At 49.7% G+C, this 21236-nt stretch overlaps 1 protein-coding gene across 3 annotated transcripts; it reads right to left on the reverse strand.

The window, feature by feature from the left end:
• Positions 1-2965: 2965 nt before the first annotated feature.
• On the reverse strand, positions 2966-12789 carry LOC144274504 (CMRF35-like molecule 1). 3 transcript variants are annotated; one of them, XM_077833362.1, is made up of 6 exons: positions 12535-12789; positions 11232-11588; positions 9025-9148; positions 6850-6965; positions 5233-5285; positions 2966-4551 (listed from the first exon to the last, which is right to left on the reverse strand). In XM_077833362.1, exons 1-6 carry the CDS (start codon positions 12572-12574, stop codon positions 4396-4398), a joined length of 846 nt encoding a protein of 281 aa, XP_077689488.1. In that variant the 5' UTR covers positions 12575-12789; the 3' UTR covers positions 2966-4395. The 3 variants fall into 3 exon arrangements, with proteins under 3 accessions (XP_077689488.1, XP_077689487.1, XP_077689486.1); XM_077833361.1 differs by having other exon boundaries at positions 6850-6962; positions 9025-9172; XM_077833360.1 differs by having other exon boundaries at positions 9025-9172.
• Positions 12790-21236: the final 8447 nt, after the last annotated feature.

The following is a 21236-nucleotide window of genomic DNA, read 5'->3' on the forward strand; positions in this document are numbered from 1 at the left end:
CAAGCACATCGTCACCAGGAGCGCTTTCCACTGGCTGAAGTGGGGCATTATGGGACACTGACAGCTGGAGCCCTGCAGCCCTGGGGCTGACAGTCTCAGTTGTAGGTACAGAGCTCACAGCTGCCTCTCCGGCTGTCAGGGCCAGAGCAGGGGCTAACAGCTATGAGCCTGGTGGACTGCTCAGGTTGTCAGCACTGGGGGTGCGGGAAGGGCTTAAGCTGTAACCCCATTCAGAGCTGACAGCCAATGTAAGTAACGCAGTGTCTACACAGATACGGCATCACCCTAACTACATTGACATAAGCACTACGCCTCTTGTGGGGGAAAACATCCACTTGGCAGGAAATCAATCAATGGGGATACAGCTCCTCCATCTGATAAATGATTGGTACAAATGAGTGCTTTCATCCCCAAAGCCTTATTTTTACTGAGTCTACAGCACACACACAAAATAGCAATAGTTGCGAGCACCCCAGATATAGTTACCCAAAGTCTGAGGTGGTGTCCAGTAGCAGGTCTCCAGCGGCCAGCCTTCCTCCTAGCCATGGGGAAGATTTGCTAATCTTTTTATACTTTACTTAAGGCAAATAACTCAGAACATCTCTAAAAGGCTGACCATTTCTCTAGCAACAGTTAAAAAAAACACAACCAAAAAAAATCCCTCATAATTTCTACTTATCCATAAAGCCGCTCTCAGCAAAAAACAAAACTTATAATCACAGACACCCAGAGCCAAGATCAGTTCTTCACATTCCCTTTCATTCCCATGATCCTGTCACTTTCTCACCCTCACAGACAAACACTGAAGCTGTGGGGCTATTTTGTCAGCTTTGGTTGTGCCCAGGTCAAACTATTCCTGACTACGTGGTGTCCTTGCTTCCAGCTTATAGTGGCTAAGTGTACAAGATGGCTGCGGGTTATGTTAACATCCTGTTTCGTAACAGGAAAAGTCCAATGAAAGATTTCAGTTTGTTCAGTAAAATTCAAAATGAAATTTTTTACTTTGAATGGACATTTCAAAGGAAAAGAGAAATTTTAATTTTGCTTTTGCTTAAAATGTCCTTTTAATTAGATTTTTTTCCAGAAAAACCAAACAAATGACACTTTTAGTTGAACAAACTGTTGATTTGAAAATGAAAATTCTTGTTTTGAATCAGTTTGAAGCTTCCTGTGGGAAATTTGGAGAAGTTCAAACAAAGTCTATGTTTGAAATTTTTCATGGGGAAAAATGTCTAGTCTGTGACCAGCACTGCTTTGCCCTACATCCACCTATCACATCCTGCCCATAGTTGAATTGTAAGCACTTTGGAGAAGGGACAGGCTCATATTTTGTATTTGTACAACTTTCAGTGCAACCGGGCCCTGATCTTGATTTGGGCTTCTGAGTGCTGCTGTACTAGAAATAATTAGCAAAGAAAAACTATATTTAGTGGCAGGTAATATTGCATCAGGACACCTCCCCTCCTCCCCCTTTAGAGCAAGGAAATAAAAAGATGTCTTTTGCATTCCTTTCCACTTTCACATTGCCTAGAACACTCTCAATAATGCACGTCGACACTCCATAAGGCTTTCACTTCCAAGTCCAACAGGTACCAAAGACGTGACATGTACCAAACTTTATCAAACTTGCAGCCTAATGCAAAACCTTAACAGAGACCTTGTATGCTTTTTTTTTAATCAGTTATATCAAGAGATCAGCATTGCTGACTGTCACATGATCCATTCACTTGAGAAGTTATTTTTAACACTGCTGAGGGGTTCTTAGTTTAAGAAACTAATTTAATCCCTCATGGCATGCAAATTATCTATCTAGATACTTTTATTGACCTCTGTGATGGGGTGGACTGGCTCTGGAGACACCCTGCTGAAGACCTCCTGCCCCTGCTTTGCCCTGTCCCCTCCAAAAAGCAGAGAAGTCCTCCAGGTGGCCTAGAGTGGCTGCAGAGAACAGCCAATCAGAGGGTCTGCTGGAGCAACCAATCAGGGGATAGAAGGCCATAAAAAAGGAAGCAGCAGCAGGAGAGCGGTGTGTTGCCTGGAGCTTGAAGATGTAGGTCTGGGTTGCTGGAAGAGCAGCAGGACTGTGGACAGGCTGAGCCCAGGGGACTGAGCCCAGAACTTAGCCAGACCAGGCGAGGGTACCGTGCTGGTTTGGTTGAAGACTGAGCCTAAGCGAGGGTTGCTGTAAGGACACCAACTATGGGTGCTGAGATAGGCCCCTGTTGGGCTGTTAAAGAAGGCAGTGTCCCTGGGGAGGAAGACTTGGTGCTTGGGCCCTCTACCAGGACCGTGAGAAAGAGAGACTGTATACCCCGGAAGGGGGGATGGTGTGTGTGACTTGGCTGGAGGGCTGAGTCGCTGATACAACCAGTGGCCGGGGGACACTCGTGAGAGGCGGGTGCTACCCTGGTGTAAGAACCCAAAGAAAAGCAGGGCTCACACCTAACTAAAAAGTGGGTGCCTGTGAGAAGAGGTAGGTGCTGCCCTGTGAAAAAACTGAGTAATTGCAGGCATGCGTTGCCCAGAAGGGGCGCTCGCAAGAGATGGGTGCTGACACTGTTACAACCCCACTCCTTGTAGTAAGTGAGCGTTTCAGACATTCATTAATTTACTCTCACAAAATCTTTGGGAAGTAGCAATACTTCTGTTTTGTAGATGAGGAACTGACACCCAGAGATAAGTGATTTTCCCATAGTCACAGAGGAAGTCTGTGGTAGACATGGGAATTGAACCTAGATCTTATACACCTTAGCTCAGCACCTCCAACGCAAGCCAGATCTTCTTTTTTTATTATGTTTTCTGTTTCCAGGAGCCTTTGTTTCCCACGCTTCACAGCAATGCATGAAATTCATGGCTGGCTCCAGATGTTTATTAACAAGTGCAGCAATGTTTAGTTGCTTTTCGACCCTCTCACCCTCACTGGGCTTTCTGTAGGAAGCCTGATTAACACTAGTCATGCAGTATAAATGATTGATGCCAGTGAGACATAATTTATTATAATCCATTGTTTCTGGATGGTCACAAATTCCCTTTGCAAGAAGAAAGAGGCTTAAATCTAGGGTAGTTCATGCTAGAAAAATAAATAAAACTTTCACGCCATCAATCCATACTGCAGGGTGAGGGAAAGACAGTGTTTAGAAGGCCCTCCTTGCATAACATATTGCATGCAAAAAAACCGACATTAAAATAATATTAAGGTTGCAAAATCAAGCAATGAAAAGTTAGGGGATGCTGAAATTAAGGTGGTCGGTGCAATTGGAAGAAGTTTTTACTGAGCATGTACAAACACGGATTTTTCAAAGGCTTATAAATTGGCCAAATTTGACTGGATTTTCACAGCAAAAGGTATGTCCCTGAGACACGGGCCATGGTCTGCCAGCTTTCAAGTCCTGGCTCCAAAGCGTGTGGACACTACAGCTTCTCAAAGAAAAGAGAGAATTTTTATTAACATTGCAAGGCAGCATATTTATCCCTAGCCTTGTTCTCAGGACTATCTGAACTGTTTGGTTGAAGCTTAAAAAACAACAACAACAACAAACAAAACAAAAAAAATAATTCTGAGGGAGACACCTGGCTAAGAAAATTTAAAATTCAAGTTTGGCAAAGTTATAAGCAACCAAAATGGGGTTTTATAATGGGAAGTGTTGGGGAGGCAACCTTAATAAGACCATCCCCCCAATAATGCATAGAGACAACTCCAAGGCCCAGGTTCCTCCCCATGCACTTCTCCTCTCTGTAGATGATGATTGCCCTGTGTCCAACCAGTTCAAAATTCAGTTCCAGGGGTTTTAAGTTTCTGTATGAAAACAGGCTGGGATGTAGATGCTTGACCTGATTTGATTCCAGAGCTTGATAGATTTAATCACCAGGACACCTGTGAGCATGTAAATTATCTTTCCATCTATCTCTTGGCTGCCTGGGTCCGTTTCCGGTTTAACTTGCTGTCAGAGGGGGTGACAGGGGGAACTACCCTCTCTCCTGATATGGAGGAAACTCCTCTTGCAGGCAGGTTTGCTTCGTGGTCCCGCTAAGCTCCCTTTTTGCACCAGATGTATGATATTCAAACACAGATACAACGTTTCTCGCATGTCCTGCTGACCAGATCCTGGGGAGTTTCATTGTCTGTAAGCCCAGCCACTGGCTCTTTGAACCCGCTCCTCACAAGATAACAGCAACTGTTTAGTTCCATCAGGCCACCTGTCCATCAGACAAACCAACAGACTCCAGGTCCAGGCTGAGTGTGTCCGTAAGTCCTCTGCCTACAACAGCTGGCGGAGTTTGTACAGGTCAGATTGGCTTCTAAACCCTGTTGCTTCACATGTTGCCAGGTAGGGATCAAGCAGCTTGGATAAGGACCATGCAGCCCCCCATCACCACTCGGCCTCCTATCCAGGGTTAGTGTTTGGGTGGCTTCTTCACAGCGCTGTACATGGTTTCCTCAGGGGGCTTGGCTGGGCGTGTTTTCTTGGGGCGCTGCTCCATGTTGGCATAGATGGGCTGCTGGTCGGGGTTGGAAATCGTCACTGTGACATAAGAAACCTCTTCTGAACCCTGAAATAAAAACCTCATTGATCAGAGGGAAGTAGCTGCGGCTGAGCAGACCCTGGCTTCATGAATTTCAGCGGGTCCCTTTAACCAAGTGACTTGTCTGGGCTGTGTATTGAGGACTTATCTCTGAGATCCCTAAAGTGTCTATGAATGGGTGCATTACCCTTTTCAGCCAAAGCAGCCTGGGTGCACTCAGGGAGCCCTGCCCTGCAGCTGAGCTATATAAACAGGAAAAGGAAGCAAGGGGCAGAACAGGGAACTGAAACCCATCTGCACTTTGGCTATCTGAGGCCCTAGGTTGCTAGTCTGACTAAGGTTCATACAGAGTAAACAGATTTATTTGGGGTTTGGACCCCATTGGGAACTGGGTGTCTGGGTGCTGGAGTCAGGAGCACTTCTTAAGCTGTTTTCAGTTAAGTCTGCAGCTTTTGGAGGATGTGGTTCAGACCTGGGTCCGTGTTTGCTGCAGGCTAGTGTGTCTGGCTCAACAAGACAGGGTGCTGAATTCCCAAGCTGGCAGGGAAAACAGGCTCAGAGGTAGTCTCAGCATATCAGGTAGCAGCCCCAAGGGGGTCTCTGTGACCCAACCCATCACACTCCCCTCCCCCGCAACTGTGATATTACACCTCCCTAGGACAGAATTTAAGAGGTGATGTTACCAGGATATATTATGATTTGCCTTACCAAATTTGACAGGTTGATTTTCTTGTCCCTCTGCACAGATGCTCCTGAAAGAGCTGGATGAGACAGAAAAGAGATTGAATTAGAGCCAAGTTACAGCAACAGGTAAGGGGGTAACTGCGGCTCTCACAGCTTTGCAGTTCTAAGTTGCAGGGCTGACCTGTAACTCTTTTTCAGGGGACACACACACTGAGCTCAGAAGACCAGAAATGTATCAAAACTGCAGTGCCCTAGTAAATCCAGCCATTGAGTCTAGGTTACCTCCCTGCTGCCCTGCCACTGATCCTAAAGGAAATGGGTCGATTCTCTAGGTGCTAACTGAGATCCGGCCAACTGCACCAGTCAGTGACCGCTTTCCATCACCTGCACAATACAGCCCTCTGAACCAAACTCCAGCTTCCCTTTAGACTCAGTGCGGACCTGGCCTACTGAACCAAACCAAACAGGGGCATGTCAGCATAAATCCATCCACTCAATACAACCAAAGTTGAAAAGATCCTTCGGTGCTAGCAAAAGCTCCCACGTGAAAATGGTCTCTTCTACAGGAATGGTCCAAAAAGCCACAGCTTACAACAGCTGCGCTCCATTATCTGAGGCAATCAGCATAGACTGCTGTAATGTTTTTAGTATCAGCTGATGCTGTGGAACTGACTGACCCTGAAATGATCCATCGCTATCCACACACCGCCAGATCCTGGACTGATCAGAGCTCACCTGAGCTCTCAAGCCATGTAGTGACACAGTGAGTGAAAAGGAAGGAGACCTTGGTGTTTAGGGTCAGACTCTGATACCCTTACTTAGGGTAGCACCTTTACTCCACAGGTAGTCCCACTGATTTCAGTGATGGAGTAAGCAGCTACATAGCATGAGGGGTGTGTGTATGCAGTTTAGAGCTGGGCAAATAACGGATAGAGGGGAGCTGGCAACTTCAAAACATTGAAATCACTTTTTTTCCCCCAGGGTAAATGAAATGTTTTGTTTAGATAAAATTGAAATGTTTCTCTTCAGTTGTGACCATTTTCAACATTTGATTGGTTTTTACATAATTTTTGAAACAAGAATTTGTTTCAAATTGAAAAACCCAAATATTTACTTTTGACATTTTAATATGAAATAGATCAGGTTTTTTTGGATGTGTAGGATTGTTTTTTTTCCCCCCCTGAAACAATTCGACAGGACTTGGCAAAACGTTTTGGTGTTGCTGAGTCTGTATTTTTCACTGAAAAATAATTTTGGTGGTAAAACTTTGCCCAGCTCCAACAGAGATGTAGAACAAACACCATAACCAGAGTTATTTGCAGTTTTGGACAATGTTGCACACGGGTCTCTCATGCATTTCAGACATGCTCTGTCGAGCTCAGCAGGGTGCAATAAGCACAGAAGTCACTTGGTGGCAGGGGTCCTGGAACAATGCGTATCGTGGGTGCTGAGAACCAAACTGTAAACCCTGTATATTATGGAAACCACTTCAAGCCAGGGGGTGCAGCAGTGCCCCTATTTCCAGCCCCTGTGCTTTGTGGAGTTCTGGACTTTCCCATTTGGGGAAGAGGGAGGGAAGGAGAGAAGCAGCAAGGATCAGAAACATGACTCATTTGAGGACATGTGCAGGATTTCACTTACCTTTTTTCCTCTTCTTGGACAGTCTTACCAACATCACAGCAGCGAGCAGCAACAAAATGAGAACCAGCAGGACGCATGGTACCAGGATGTAGACGATGTCTGAGTCTTGGGACCTGCTGGAAAAAGAGAGAATGTCTGTTTTCACACTTTCTCCTTCAACTGCTAATTCAGCCAGGAGCAACTGTTTGTTGTGCACCAGGCCCACGGGATCCAGCAGATTAATATCCTAGTCCGGGCTAAATCTAACTCAGGTCACCTCTAAAATGGCACCTGTATCAAATACAAATGTGAGTAGCCAGCAAGATCATGCAGTCTGTAGGAAGAGTCTGATGTAGCAGGCATGGTCTGTGCCTTGTGCATGTGGGGGAGCGAGACACAGGCCAGGGCTTGGTGCATTGGAGGAGATAAATGTCACTTTTATTTTAAACCTGCTCTAGCTGTAACAGCACCTTTATTCGTAGATAATATTACCCCCCCGTGTCTGCCCAGGTCACAGAAACTTTTGAGGGTGAAACTTTGTCTGGATTCCCTTAGGTGGGTTCGTCACACCCAGCCAACCCTCCTGCGCAGCTGACACAGATGTGTCGCTGATGCTGGGTGGGGCAAGTTTAAGGATGTCCACAGCTGCGTTAATCTGGTGATGCCCACGCTGCCCCTCCCCTCCCCTCCCCCAGCTCATTTATCATGCATAGGATTTTATCTGGACACTGTCTCACACTGCATGAGAATATGCATAGCCAGCTACTTAACTAACTTCATTTGTCCCTTTTTTTTGTCTTGTCTTTGAGATGAGCAGAAATGACCAACAGCCTCTCTAGTATAGCTGATAAATATGTGCTTTAAAACTAACTTGTGGTGACTTTTTTGTTAATTCTTTGATATTTTCAGCTCCAGTCCTACAAATATTTTAAGCAAATACTTAACGTTCTAAACATGCTTAAAGTTAAGCAAGCACGTGGAAGGGTTTGCAGGATAAGGGCCTTAGACATTTTGGTTTCCTTTTAGATTTTTTTCCTGGTGCCCGGGATTCTGTAGTTTTAATACACTTTTAATTTTAGCGGATAGAAATCTTATTTTGTTGAAAGGAACAGTGTCAGCTCAAATTTGGCCCCAAATTTAGATGTTGTCAAAAAGTTTACAAAAACCTTAGACCAACAGAGATGTTTCATGCCTTGTTTTAAATTCCAGTGTAAATAAGTAAGGATGCCACTTGCAGCGCTGGCATCTGGCAACCCAAACCTGGCAGGATTATGCTAGTCAGTACATGGGCTGGAGTGGAACTAATTAGACGCAAAAGTGAAACTGACCAGTCGGCTTTCATTCTGGAAGATGCACAGAGCTCAAAAAGTGAACAAAATATATGGGGAAAAGATCATTCGATTTTAAAATTTCTTATTTTGAAATATTTTGGCTCTAGATCTTGCAGCTTGTCTACAGTTGGAGCTTGTTCACGCTGACTCGGCTGCACCCTTTGCGGACTCTCCTTGTCAGGAATAGATGGTATAGACCAGGATGTAGATGTCCGTGGGACTAGTCATGTGACTCAGATGGCTCATGTGCCTAGTGCTTGCAGGGGCAGACTCTCAGATCTGGTGCGGGAAGTAGGAGAAACTAGCTGTCAGGAGGGAAATGAATGAGGAAGGGGGACGGTTACAGCAGTATGACCACATGGCTTTCTCAGCAGGCACGGGCTTAGTGGTTTAATGGGGGAGGGTTGTAATCAGACGTGACCTGATAGAGCTAAGAACGTGCATAATTTTAAGCACAGGAGCAAGGAATCAGTGCGACGTCAGGGGGTATATACCCCCTTGTCTTCCTTCACAGTTCACTATTGCGTTTTATATACCCCCTGACGTAGCACTGATTCCAGTGAGGCTGGCAGCCCATAGGGTATGTTTACTCTGCAGCTGGGAGGGATCCTTCCGGCCCGCGCAGACCCCCCGGTGTAGTGGGAGCTAACCCTAGTGTGCTAAAAGTAGCTGTTGCCTAGACTTTGTGGTCTGGGCTGCCATCACGCCTAGGGCTAGGTGTGAGCGTGAGAGCCCAGGCTCCAAAGTCCGCACAGCTATTTTCAGCACATTATCGCGAGTCTGGGTACCCAGGCTGGGAGCTCGTACTCAGCTGTAGTGTGGACGCACCCATAAAAGCAACCCTGGCTGGAGCATTGATACTCACCCCGAGGGAGTGGTCTCATGGTTAGTGGAGAAGCTGGATATCCCTTTCTCAGCATTTGGCCCGAGGGAAGTAGATATTGAGGGAGAAGAAGCAGTTGGTTGCTCTGTCACTGATGATGACGTTTCTGTTGAGGGTTGGGAAGAATTAGCTGTGGATAAAAACAGACTCAGTAAATCAGATTCCATGGGACGAAATGCCGTTTTCTCAATGGCACTAAAGATTCTTGTTCCTAAAAAAGAGGTTTAGGTTTCAAGAGACACAGGGGAGGGATTCTCCACTCTGCTGAGGCCCCCGCAGGCTGCTCCGATGGGGTGGAGGAGCCATGAAAGCCCTGCAGTCACCAGGGCAGAACGGCCCCAGCATAAGAACTGCATCAGGCTGCAACAAGTGGCCCTATGCTGCCTCCCACCACTGAAAACATTGGCATGGGGAATGCCAGGCTGGAGGTGGGGGCATGTCTCTCTCTGTCACTTGGGGCCATAGAAACTCCCTGCTGCTGGGGGATGCAGAGTAGTCCATGGGAGCCCATGGGGACAGGTTGTGGGAAATTACAGCAGCCGCTCCTCTACCTAGTTCACGTGACAGCTCAGAACTGGAAAGCTGCCAGGGCAACTTAAAGCCATCTTTGCCCCCCTCCCCCTGGGCTGTGCCACCCACAGGTTGAGCACAGAATTTTAGCCACAGATTCTTCACTTCTGGCCAGACCATGGTTTGCTGGACTAACACTACAGCAACAGAGTACACCCACCCTCGCTGTTCGCTTTGCCCCTCTCTCTCTGGCTGGTACCCCACAGCCGCGGCTGCAAGGTGAAAGAAGCCGGGGAACAGGGCTTCAGCCGGCGAAAGCTGCCAGAATCGACAGCTTTTTAGCAACTGTGTAAACTGTCTCTGGTTTTCGCGCATGCCCTTTATCTGGTTTAAGTGCAGTGAGGAGTCTCTGCGTCCAGATGCTGAATCAGGGCAGAGTCCTTCTGCCTGGAAGAGACCCTGGTTACTGACAATGCCACCTTGCTACGCTCATTTCCGGGCGCACTGTCTGCACTGAGGGGGTGCAACCTGAGAATATCAAAGATCACAAGTCAATCCATGAAGATTTCATGTCTGGAATTGGATTCCACTAATGGGAATTCTTTATGACGGTGAGATTTGTGTATTTGGGGTGGGGTGGGGGGGCGAGGAACTAAAGGACAGGGCCAATATTTATATTTCCCCTTAACCAGTGGGGTAGAGCATAAAGCTGGGGAGCTGGTCCCCACAAAACACCAGCCCTCTCCTAAGAACATAAGAACGGCCATAGGCGTCAGATCAATGGTCCATCTAGCCCAGTATCCTGTCTTCTGACAGTGACCAATGTCTGGTGCTTCAGAGGGAATGAACAGAACAGGTCATCATCAAGTGATCCATCCCCTGTCACCCATTCCCAGCTTCTGGCAAGTAGAGGCTAGGGACATCCAGAGCATGGGGTTGTATCCATGCCCATCCTGGCTAATAGCCATTGATGGACCTGTTCTCCATGAACTTATCTAATTATTTTTTTAACCCTGTTATAGTGTTGACCTTCACCACATCATGTGTCGAGGAGTTCCGCAGGTTGACACTGCTAGTCTTTTATTCACTTGGAACTTCCCCATTCCTGTCAGCCACAGTGATACCCAGACCCCACTGCAGCCAGCTCCTGTCCTCTCCCAGTTCAGGAGGAGACCCACAGGGCACTAACAGCCCCACCCTCGGGAACCAAAGCAGCCTCACCGTCAAGGCCCTCCGACCCTTAAAGCCGAGCGAGTAACTGGGAGGTCAGTGAGCAAACACGAGTCAGCAGGGTCCAGACGAGGGCTGGACACACACAAACTAGGATGAGAACGGCCCAGGGTGAAAGCAGAGCCCCTTCCCCGGTGGGACACGACCCAGGGCAGGAAGAAACTGCCCTGCCATGTTATTTACAGGTGCTGCCGGCTGGCCTCGGTGAGGGGCGCTCACCGTGTTCGCTGGGCGGGGCCCTAGGAAACTGGCACGGAGCTAAAATGGACTCTCCAGGGCAGCGCCTTGACGGACACCCCGCTGTCCCCCCACCCCCGCCTCGTGCTGCGGCCCCGCAGAGCCCAAAGGCTTCGTGTGTCCGGAGCGCCGGACCCCGGCCTGCCTGGCTGCGGGCCTGGCTGCGGGCCCCGCGCTCCCGCCTCACCTTGAAGAGCGGCGCCGGGATTTACCTGTGGAGACGGTGAGTTCCACAGCGGCCCTGGGGTCAGAACGCCAAACCTTCCCCACCCCGCAGTGGTACGTGCCGGCGTCTGCCCGGGTCAGGTTCTCCACGGTCACGGTGAAGGCGAGCTCGGTGTGACTGTCCCGGATGGAGACTCTGCCCCGCCTCACCTCGGCCTCCGACCCGTTGGTCTCCACGATGTGACGCCCGTCGGAACAGCGCCAACTTCCTCCTACCCAACCTCCTGCTTCCCGGCACCAGAACTTCGGATCACCCTCAGAGCCGCCCCGGTACCGGCACCGCACAGCCACCGACCCGCCCGGGGGCCCGCGCACTGCCCCGGGGCCCGTCACCGCCCAGCAGCCTGCGAGAGACAGAGACGAGAGCCGGGGCGTCGTTTCCGTCGGAAGAAACACAAAATGCCCCCAGCGCCCCGGGGAATGTTGCGAGCCCCTGACCCGTGTGAGCCGAGCCTGGCCACGCTGGGAGAGGGAGGGCCGCACCCCATGGCCTGCCGGGCTGTAGCCCCCCCCCCCAACAAGGACTCCACCCTCAGCCCCCCCAGAAAGGGGCAGGTTTCCTTTAACACCCCGCTCCGCTCAGAGTCCACGAGCGGAAACTGGGTCTGCGCGATCCCCGGTCCCCTTCCTTTGTACTGGCTCCGCCATCCCTAACTCCGGGGGGGAGACACCCACCCCGAGGGAGTTTCCCCTCCCCTAATCCCTGAGCCGGGGGCAGGGAGACGTATCCGCCCTGCCAGGAAGCGCAGAGGGCGGCTGGCGCTCAGAAAACGTGTTGGCCGCGTCAGAGGGGCTGCTGTAAGTCTGGACACCCCGTAACCCCCCCGACAGAGCATCACGGAAAAAATGTGGGAGCAAGTGTAACCTTACACAGACTTCGTGGGCACAGAGAGAGAGAGAGAGACTGGGACAGTCCCGTTGTCCCCTTCTGGGCTCGGGAGTTTTTGGTAACTTACACATGTAAAGCACCAACCTGCGGTAGCTTTGCCAGCAGGGGATCTCCGCAAAAAAAGCTCCTATTGATCGGGCAGCGGCACAAACCGCGAGGAGCCGTTGAAAGGACACACGCCCCGACCGAGAGGCAGGTACTTTGGCAAAGGCACAAAATCCCAGTCTCCGGGAGCGGCGCACTGCGGCTCCTGCAGGCCCAGGGACCGTTCCTGGAATCCCTCCTCAGCAGCCGCTCCCCGACCACACACACACACACACACGTGTGGGTGCGCGACGGGCCCCAGGAGCAACAACGCCGGCTGTTCCTGCGGGTGCATACGCAGCTCACTGCTGCCTTACCTGGGAAAAGCATCCAACCCAGAATGGGGAATAGCCTCATTGCTCTGCCTCTCCCCGCAGCCTGGAGGGACGTCGATTCCAGGTGAGTCTCTTTCCAGGAAAATCCTTCCTTTGTACTCCTAGGCAGCACCGGGTCCGGGTTTCTCCTGTAGGCGTTTGCAATGAAACAGACTCTCTAACTAGTTCTTTCACTGCAAGGGTTCCTCTTATCTACGCTCTCTCACTTCCCTCGGGAAGGACTAAGGGGGAAGTGGCTGGTTCCTACTCAGCGCACGGTGGTTTGATTGCTATGGTCGCTGGGTTCCTGTTTTTGTCTGGTGATACTTGCATCATGACCGATTACAGCAGGGCCTGGCGGAAAATGGCAGCTGCAGTCGGAAGGAGTTCCTGAAATGTGTGTGGATCTCCATCATCAAACCCTTCATTTTAAACATGCCAGTATTCCCAGCCTTCTCTTATTTGGCAGATCCTGGACAGCGTGTAAATCAACTCCCTGCTGCCCAGTGACCCAGCCTAACCTTACAGAAAATGGACCCCCTCAGCAATAACAGCCTCAGAAAATAGACCCACCCAGTGGTACCACTTGCCACTTAACGTTTTAACTTTGTTCTTAGATTTGGTTGAAAGGTTTAGTGTGGAAAGCTTTCTTGCTGCTGAACAATGTGTAACTGAAACGGAAAGCTTTGTGGGAAAATTCCAGTGAAAGGTGTGTGCCTTCCTGCAGGCAAATTTGAGATGATTTTTTATTTTATTTTTTGAATCAACATTTCAAAATGAAATGAAAATGTTAGTTTTGTTTTGACGTGGATTGCTTCCTTCAGGCTTTTTTTGGGGGAAACTGAAGTGAAACAATACTTTAAGTCAAATAAAAAAGACGATTCAAAATGAAAATTCTTGTTTTTAATAAGTTCAGAACTTCTGAGAAAACCTGAAAATTTTCAGCTGAAATTTTGAACAAAGATTTTTTTTTTTTAATTTCTCATAGGCAAAAATGTCTGTTTTCTCCAAAGCTCCACTTTGTCCTACCCCCAACTGTCATGTCTCTTGTCCCTATTTAGATTGGAAACAGTTCACAGCAGGGGCAGTCTCTTATTTGGTATTTGTATAGCTCCCAGCACAACTGGGCCCTGATCTCTACTGAGCCCTCTTGGTATGGCAGAGCTAGACACAATTAGCAAGAACAGTGGCAGCCAAGGTTACACCCCAACACATGCCTCCATCCAAAACTGTTAACACATGGAAATAAAAAGCTAAGAGGAAAGACTTTGGCATTCCTGTCCACGTTTGTGTTGCCTGTAGAGCTGGGAGTTACGCATTTCAGCCCTTCAGGCTTCCACTTCCATTTCTAAACAACCAAAAGCAATATGTACCCAATGTCATCAAACTTGCACCCTAATGCAAAACCTTACCAGTGACCTCATATGCGTTTATATCAAGAGCTCAGCTCCTCTGACTGTCACATGGCCCATGCACTTGGCAAGTTCCTTTTGCCTTAACACAGCTAGGTGCTTGTTAAAGTTTTGTGGTTGGAGATAGTGACTGGGGGCTTGTCTACACTTGAAAGGCTACAACGGCACCAATGCAGCTGTACCCCTGTAGCGCTTCAGTGTAGACACGACCTATCACCGACGGGAGGGGTTCTCCTGTTGAGGTAGTTATGACTAGAAAGTTACAAAATACTCTGTAGGCAAATGCCCCCTCTGCACAAGTGATCTTTGGGCAATTAGCATTTGAGGAGCAACAATGTGGCCAAAGGACAGAGCCCAGAGTGTCTTAGATTTCTTGCAAAATGGGTACATGTTTCATCAGGCCAGGAACAAATCCAATTATGCTCGAAGTTCATGTTCTGGATTTTAGATTTTGCCACTTCAATGAGAATTTTTTAAACTAAAGGTTTAAAACTCTTGTGAAACGGAAAACATCTGACAGCTCTTTAACCACAGAGCCGCGGTTTCTCTCTTGTCCTGCTGACCAGATCCTGGGGAGTTTCATTGTCTGTAAGCCCAGCCACTGGCTCTTTGAACTCCCTCCTCACAAGATAACAGCAACTGTTTAGTTCCATCAGGCCACCTGTCCATCAGACAAACCAACAGACTCCAGGTCCAGGCTGAGTGTGTCCATAAGTCCTCTGCCTACAACAGCTGGCGGAGTTTGTACAGGTCAGATTGGCTTCTAAACCCTGTTGCTTCACATGTTGCCAGGTAGGGATCAAGCAGCTTGGATAAGGACCATGCAGCCCCCCATCACCACTCGGCCTCCTATCCAGGGTTAGTGTTTGGGTGGCTTCTTCACAGCACTGTACAGGATTTCCTCAGGGGGCTTGGCTGGGCGTGTTTTCTTGGGGTGCTGCTCCATGTTGGCATAGATGGGCTGCTGGTCGGGGGTGGAAATCGTCACTGTGACATAAGAAACCTCTTCTGAACCCTGAAATAAAAACCTCATTGATCAGAGGGAAGAAGCTAGAATAGGAGCCCAAGTAGCTGCGGCTGAGCAGACCCTGGCCTCATGAACTTCAGCAGGTCCCTTTAACCAAGTGACTTGTCTGGGCTGTGTATTGAGGACTTATCTCTGAGATCCCTAAAGTGTCTATGGATGGGTGCATTACCCCTTTCAGCCAAAGCAGCCTGGGTGCACTCAGGGAGCCCTGCCCTGCAGCTGAGCTATATAAACAGGAAAAGGAAGCAAGGGGCAGAACAGGGAACTGAAACCCAACTGCACTTTGGCTATCCCGGGCACTAGGTCACTAGTCCAGGGGTCAGCAACCTTTGAGAAGTGGCGTGCCAAGTCTTCATTAATTTAAGGTTTCACGTGCCAGTAATAAATTTTATGTTTACAGGGGCCCCCGACAGAATCCCAGACTGGCAGCAGGCTGAGCGGGGCTGGTGGCCAGGACCCCGGCTGGCAGGCGCCGGCAGATGGAACCTGAGACCGGCAGCAGGCTGAGCGGGGCCGGTGGCCGGGACCCCGGCTGGCAGGTGCCGGCAGATGGAACCTGAGACCGGCAGCGGGCTGAGCAGGGCCGGTGGCCGGGACCCCGGCTGGCAGGTGCCGGCAGATGGAACCTGAGACCGGCAGCGGGCTGAGCAGGGCCGGTGGCCGGGACCCCGGCTGGCAGGTGCCGGCAGATGGAACCTGAGACCGGCAGCGGGCTGAGCGGGGCCGGTGGCCGGGACCCCGGCTGGCAGGTGCCGGCAGATGGAACCTGAGACCGGCAGCGGGCTGAGCGGGGCTGGTGGCCGGGACCCCGGCTGGCAGGTGCCGGCAGATGGAACCTGAGACCGGCAGCAGGCTGAGTGGCTCAGCGCGCTGCCGGTCTGGGGTTCCGTCTGCTGCCCACGCTGCCGGTCTGGGGTCCTGGCCACTGGCCCTGCTGGCGGCTGGGAACATGGCTGGCAGGGGCCGGCGGACGGCAGGGGCCGGCGGACAGAACCCCAGGCCGGCTGAGCGGGGCCGGTGGCTGGGACACCGGCTGGCAGCAGAGTGCCACTAAAAATCAGCTTGCATGCCACAGGTTGCCGCCCCCCTGCGCTAGGCTGATCTGGGCCCTAGGTGTTTTGTTCTCAGTCAGGGCTCTGAGGTCAGGGCCTTGTGAATTGAGCTTTGTGGCTCCTCTCCTGAGCTGGTGTCTAGGGAAAAGGCCAGCTTCCCTCCTAGAACACTGAGGAAACTAGAAACCCGCCTGGCTGGGGTTAGTTGGGGGGCTTCTCAAAGGGGACATGTTTGTCTGGTCGCTTGGCGTTGGCCTGCACAGCACGCAAAAGAATTGTTCATGTTTCTGCTATTGGTCCCTGTCCTGAGAAAGTGAAGGGAGGTGCAGGAGGCTCTGTGGTGTGTGGAGTGGCTTTAGTAGAGAGCAGGGGGAAGAGACTTTCTTCTAGAAAAACTGACTCGGTCACCCAGATCCCAACACCAGATTGCTTCCTATGCTGTGGGTCTACCCTGCAACTCTCACTCATGCAGGTAGCCCCATTGAAGTGCCTGGGACTATTTGTCTGACTTTGGGCTGCAATCTTGAGTCCAGTTTTAAACAAGTCAAGTTTAACTTAAGTCTGCAGAGCTGGCAGGGAGGGGAGTTCTCTGCCTTGTTAAGTGTTTCCAGCTGAGCCCTGAGTGGGTGATCTTGACTTAGGTGCAGCCCTGAGCTCCTCATGACAGCTGTTGCAGTTTCGTCCTACCTGACAGTGGGGCTGGATTTCCGCATAATTGCAGTCAGAGTTAGGAAGGGTCTCAACATTGCTGTAAAATCCTGTTTGGTCAGTGGCTGCAGGAGAATCTATAACCGCATACTCTGGGCTGCCGCATTGTTCCCAATTGCCTGAAACAAAGATGAGCTGAGTTCAGCGCAAGGAGATACACCAAGGGCTCCGTATCTTAGTCAAATTGACAATGTAGCTATTGGGAAGGCAGCTGGGGTGGAAATAAGCACCTCTTGTCATGGGATCTCCTCACCTGCTGAGGATGATTAAAAGCTGCAAGTGACCCAGAGCAAGAGATTTTAAAGGCAATGAATTTGCTTATATCCTAGTGTAATAAAGACACTTTCATAGATTCATAGATATTAAGGTCGGAAGAGACCATTATGATCATCTAGTCTGACCTCCTGCACAATGCAGGCCACAGAATCTCACCCACCCACTATCAGTTCCACCCTTCCTCACCACTTATTTCAATATTTCCAGTTCTGCAGTTACAGGCACAAGAGATGGACTCTCAGGTCTTCCAGACAACAAGACAACAAATAACAATGAAGAAATGGAGTTACAGCCTGGGAACATGGACATGGGAACTAAGGGGTCAGCCGGTCCTGGGTCTAAAGATGTTGACTTTCAATGAGGCATGTGCATAGATTTGTACACACCTAACATAAACAAATAGGGCTCTGCCCATAGGAACTGGGTATTTTTATCCATTCACTCGTCACCGCAGTCTGACTGGGTTGGAGGGAAGGTGCGGCGCGTTAATGATGTCATAGCCATGCACAATTTCCAGCAGGGTGGTCCTAGAATCTCATCATGCTCAGAAAAAATAAAAATCCCTCCACCTGCTGGGGCTGATTGATGTGCAAAACTACATGTACAATGTTGCACCTGACTTACACTTGCCAGGCTATTCGTGCCTCTACAAATAATCTATGGCGTGATTTGTGTGCACAGTTTGTGTAAGTGCTCATGCAAATGGGGCATGAAGATGTGCACAGCCTAAGGGTCTGGGGTTTGCAGAAATCCAGCCCAGGATGATTAATATGTGGATAGAAATGGTACTGGTGGAAGACAAAAATCTCAAGGGGAGCCGTAACAGGGAGGAGTGAAATTGACATAAGAGTCACACCAGCAACTCTACACCACCCAGGATTTCCTGTGTGCTGGGGTGACTTTCTGAAGGCCGGATATGCTGACTTTGGGGCCGCTTTGCTCTGGTAGAGGGGTGCAGCACTGTTCGAATGCAGGAGAGAATCTGGCCTGTTCATTTGTAGTGGAGTCACTCTGGATTTACACTGGTGTGAGTGGAGAATAGGTGTTTGTAGCTCCTGTTGCTTTATTTCCCATGAACTACTTATTCTAGGGGAAAGATACATGAACTTCATTCTAATTGTAATAAGCCACAATGGAGAACAGATCAATGAGCTACTGGTAAATGAAAGCATGAAACCAATGACACGCGCACAGTACGTGGCAAAAGTCCAGTTGTGGCTCATTGTTCTATTTTAGTTTTCCTGTTGCCAGTTTTCCTGTGTGAATTCAGAGATTCCTCATTTCTGCAGTTTCTCTTTTTTGGAAATGAGAGCATAGGTCACTCTGATGCAATTCAGTAAAATCTGAGTCAGTCTATTGAGAATGGTCCCCCTTGAAGGCTCGCTCTCTGGGCCCTCTCACAGAACGTGAGGTCCTGTGGGCTGATGTGTGCAGAGCCCCATGTACATGGGCTTCTTAGCTACCTGAGTACTGACTTAGACATCACAATGGTTTGATGATTAGCTTTTGTTCTGGCAAGGAGAAACACAGTCCATGTCCTGGTAGCTGCATGACAAAATTTATATTTTCCAGTCTGGATCTGCTCACTGCCTTCAATGAAGTGGATCTGAAAAATTTCTGCCTCTGAATTGAGCAGAATCTTTTGCTGTCTCTACCTTAGGACAGTGGTGGGCAATCTGCGGCCCATCAGGGTAAGCTGATTGTGGGCCGTGAGACATTTTGTGGACGTTGACTGTCTGCAGGCACAGGCCTCCCGCAGCTCCCAGTAGCCACAGTTTGCCGTTCCCGGCCAATGGGAGCTGCGGGAAGTGGCGGGCCCCGGTCAATGGTTGGGCTAGATGACTTCCTGAGGTCCCTTCCAACCCTGATATTCTATGATTCTAGGTGTGGTGGGGGAAGAGCTTCAGGCCACTATTCCTGGCCACTTCCTGCCAAAGAGGTGGGCTCAGGGATGACAGGCTGGAGGCATGCCTGGATCCCAGTTGGCTGTGCTGGGCCCTGGCTGCAGATCTGCTGTGTGCTGATGCCCAGCTCCCTGGCCATTGTCAGCTCCAGCCACCCAGAGGCCAGACAGTGAAGCAGGAACACCTCAGAGCTTCAAGTGACAGCACCAGGCCAGAGCTGCTAGGTGTATCGTAGGAGGAGGGAAAGTTGCATTGGGAATCTCCTGCCTCTTTCCCCAATAACTGCACCTCCCTCCAACTTTCTCTAGCATCCACCCCATTATCCTGCAGAGGTGGCTGTTGTCTTAACAGAGAAAATTGATCTCTCTCTCTCTCTCACTGCTCCCCTTCCAGCTCCCTTCATCCACATTTGGGCCCCAGCTTGCCAGGAAAGCAGAACATGGACTTGCCTTTCGGTTTGGTAAAAACAGTCACGTTGACAGGAGAATTGAAATCAGGTCTATTTTTTACATTTATCCCACGCCAGTAGGTCCCAGCATCTCCCAGGGTCAGGTTTTCCATGGTCACAGTGAATGTGCTCTTGGTGTGATTGTCTCAGAGGGTGACTCTGCCCCACTTCACCTCAGCCTCCAACCCTGCGGTCTCAACATCTTTGGAGCAGGATTTCCATTCTGCTCCTCTGCACCAGTATTTCGGATATTGCTGAAATCCTTCCTGATACCGACACTGTACAGACACCAAGCCACCCAGGGGCCCTCTCACCTCTCCAGGGGCAGTCAGCTCCCAGAAATAGCCTGAAAAACAAAACCAAGCAAAACTCTAACGAAGGGTAGAGGATACAGAGTAGCACTTCATGGGACTCCTCTCTCAGCCCATGTTGCATTACACAACGTAGCATACAATGCACCGGAGGACCCTAATAAGAAGTATATCTCAGGGAGTCTCTCCTTTGGGGCGACTGGTGTTATATACACAATAACCAACAGTTCGTGCTAAGGTTACACAATATACCCCACCCCACCCCCCACATACCTGTTAGATTCTCTCTTTACTAAAGCAGACAGAGGGAGAAGGGAAGAAGAGGAATCTGAGTCCACTGGTGAATCAGGCTCCTGGGTAAAGTCAGTGGCATGAATGGATGAACGTGAACCTCTCACCTGGAAGGAGGAGAATCACCCCAGCACGGGTGTAGCCAGACAGCCAGCCCCCCCCCCCCCCCCCCCTCAGACCAGCATTGCTGGAAACACAGGAGGAAGCCGGAACAGGGCACTTAACATATATTCCAGCACAGCCTTTGAAGCTGTGAGAAGCACAGGTGTGCTGCTACAATGTGCCTCTGGGAACAGATACAACGATTAAGCTCACAGCAGGCAGAGGCCCTGTGACAGACATGGCTCTTAGCCCCTACTAAATAGCGTGATGCACACACACCAACATCCTAGGTGGGAAAATATTTACCCTGATAAAAGAAATGTCCAGTAGTCGAAACTTATTGTTTCTCTTCTTTGCAAGTGTAAACTACTCTTGCGAAAGCTGGCGTCACCCAGACAGACCAGCCTCAATTTGGCATAAGAAAGGAGAAAGAGAATAAAGGAGTACAGAGGTATAAGTAGGGGACCTACAGCACCATGATTTTTGAGTGCTTTTCACTATCTATCTGCTGGTCAGATAAGTGACAGCCTCCCAAGGCTTCTGCAGCTAAGAGGGTCCCTACGCCTTGTCCCTTATTCGTCTTTCCGCGGAATTGAGTGACCGATCCTGGCTTGGCACCGCTGGAATCGAGAGATGCAAGGAGGGTAAGAAGCACCCGCACCTGATCTCCTATCTTTAGTGTACACATATTTTGAAATAGAGCTCTATACTTTGTTTTCTTTCTTTGGGATTGTGGCTTCAGTTTTGTAACTTGTTTGTGTGTGTAACATCTCTACATTTAAATAAGTAGGCACTAGCAATTTTGTAACCACATGATTAGAATCTAGCTTAATAAATTTTGGTAACCCTTTATGCATAAGCCTGACTTGTTTTCTCTGGTTTACTGTAAAGCAGCCGACACAATGAAAGAACCTCAGCCGTTTTGGCTCTAAAGCCTGGCCATTAGGTGAGAGTACTAAGAGCCTAGCGTTGAGTTGTGCCGCCTCCACGGGGCAAACTCTTGGGGCACCTGTCAGTCAATCCTGGCTGCCCGCTGCGAAGGAGCTCTGAGCTCTAGCAGTTAAAGTCACGGGTGTGGAGAGGCTCTTGGTGCTGCCATTGGGGCACCTGTCAGTCAGTATTGACTGCCCGCTGCGAAGGAGCTCTGAGCTCTAGCAGTTAAAGTCACGGGTGG

This window comes from Eretmochelys imbricata, chromosome 14 (assembly GCF_965152235.1).
Source record: "Eretmochelys imbricata isolate rEreImb1 chromosome 14, rEreImb1.hap1, whole genome shotgun sequence".
Taxonomy (NCBI): Eukaryota; Metazoa; Chordata; order Testudines; family Cheloniidae; genus Eretmochelys; species Eretmochelys imbricata.

What these genes read in the sequence shown, in the direction of transcription:
- LOC144274504 (XM_077833360.1), bottom strand. Translation starts at nt 12,574, where the DNA reads ATGAGGCTATTCCCCATTCTGGGTTGGATGCTTTTCCCAG. An exon ending in CATGAGACCACTCCCTCGGG is followed by an intron (nt 6,966 to 9,024) that starts GTGAGTATCAAT and finishes CTCTTTTTCCAG; the next exon opens with CAGGTCCCAAGACTCAGACA. An exon ending in GTCCAAGAAGAGGAAAAAAG is followed by an intron (nt 5,286 to 6,849) that starts GTAAGTGAAATC and finishes TGTCTCATCCAG; the next exon opens with CTCTTTCAGGAGCATCTGTG.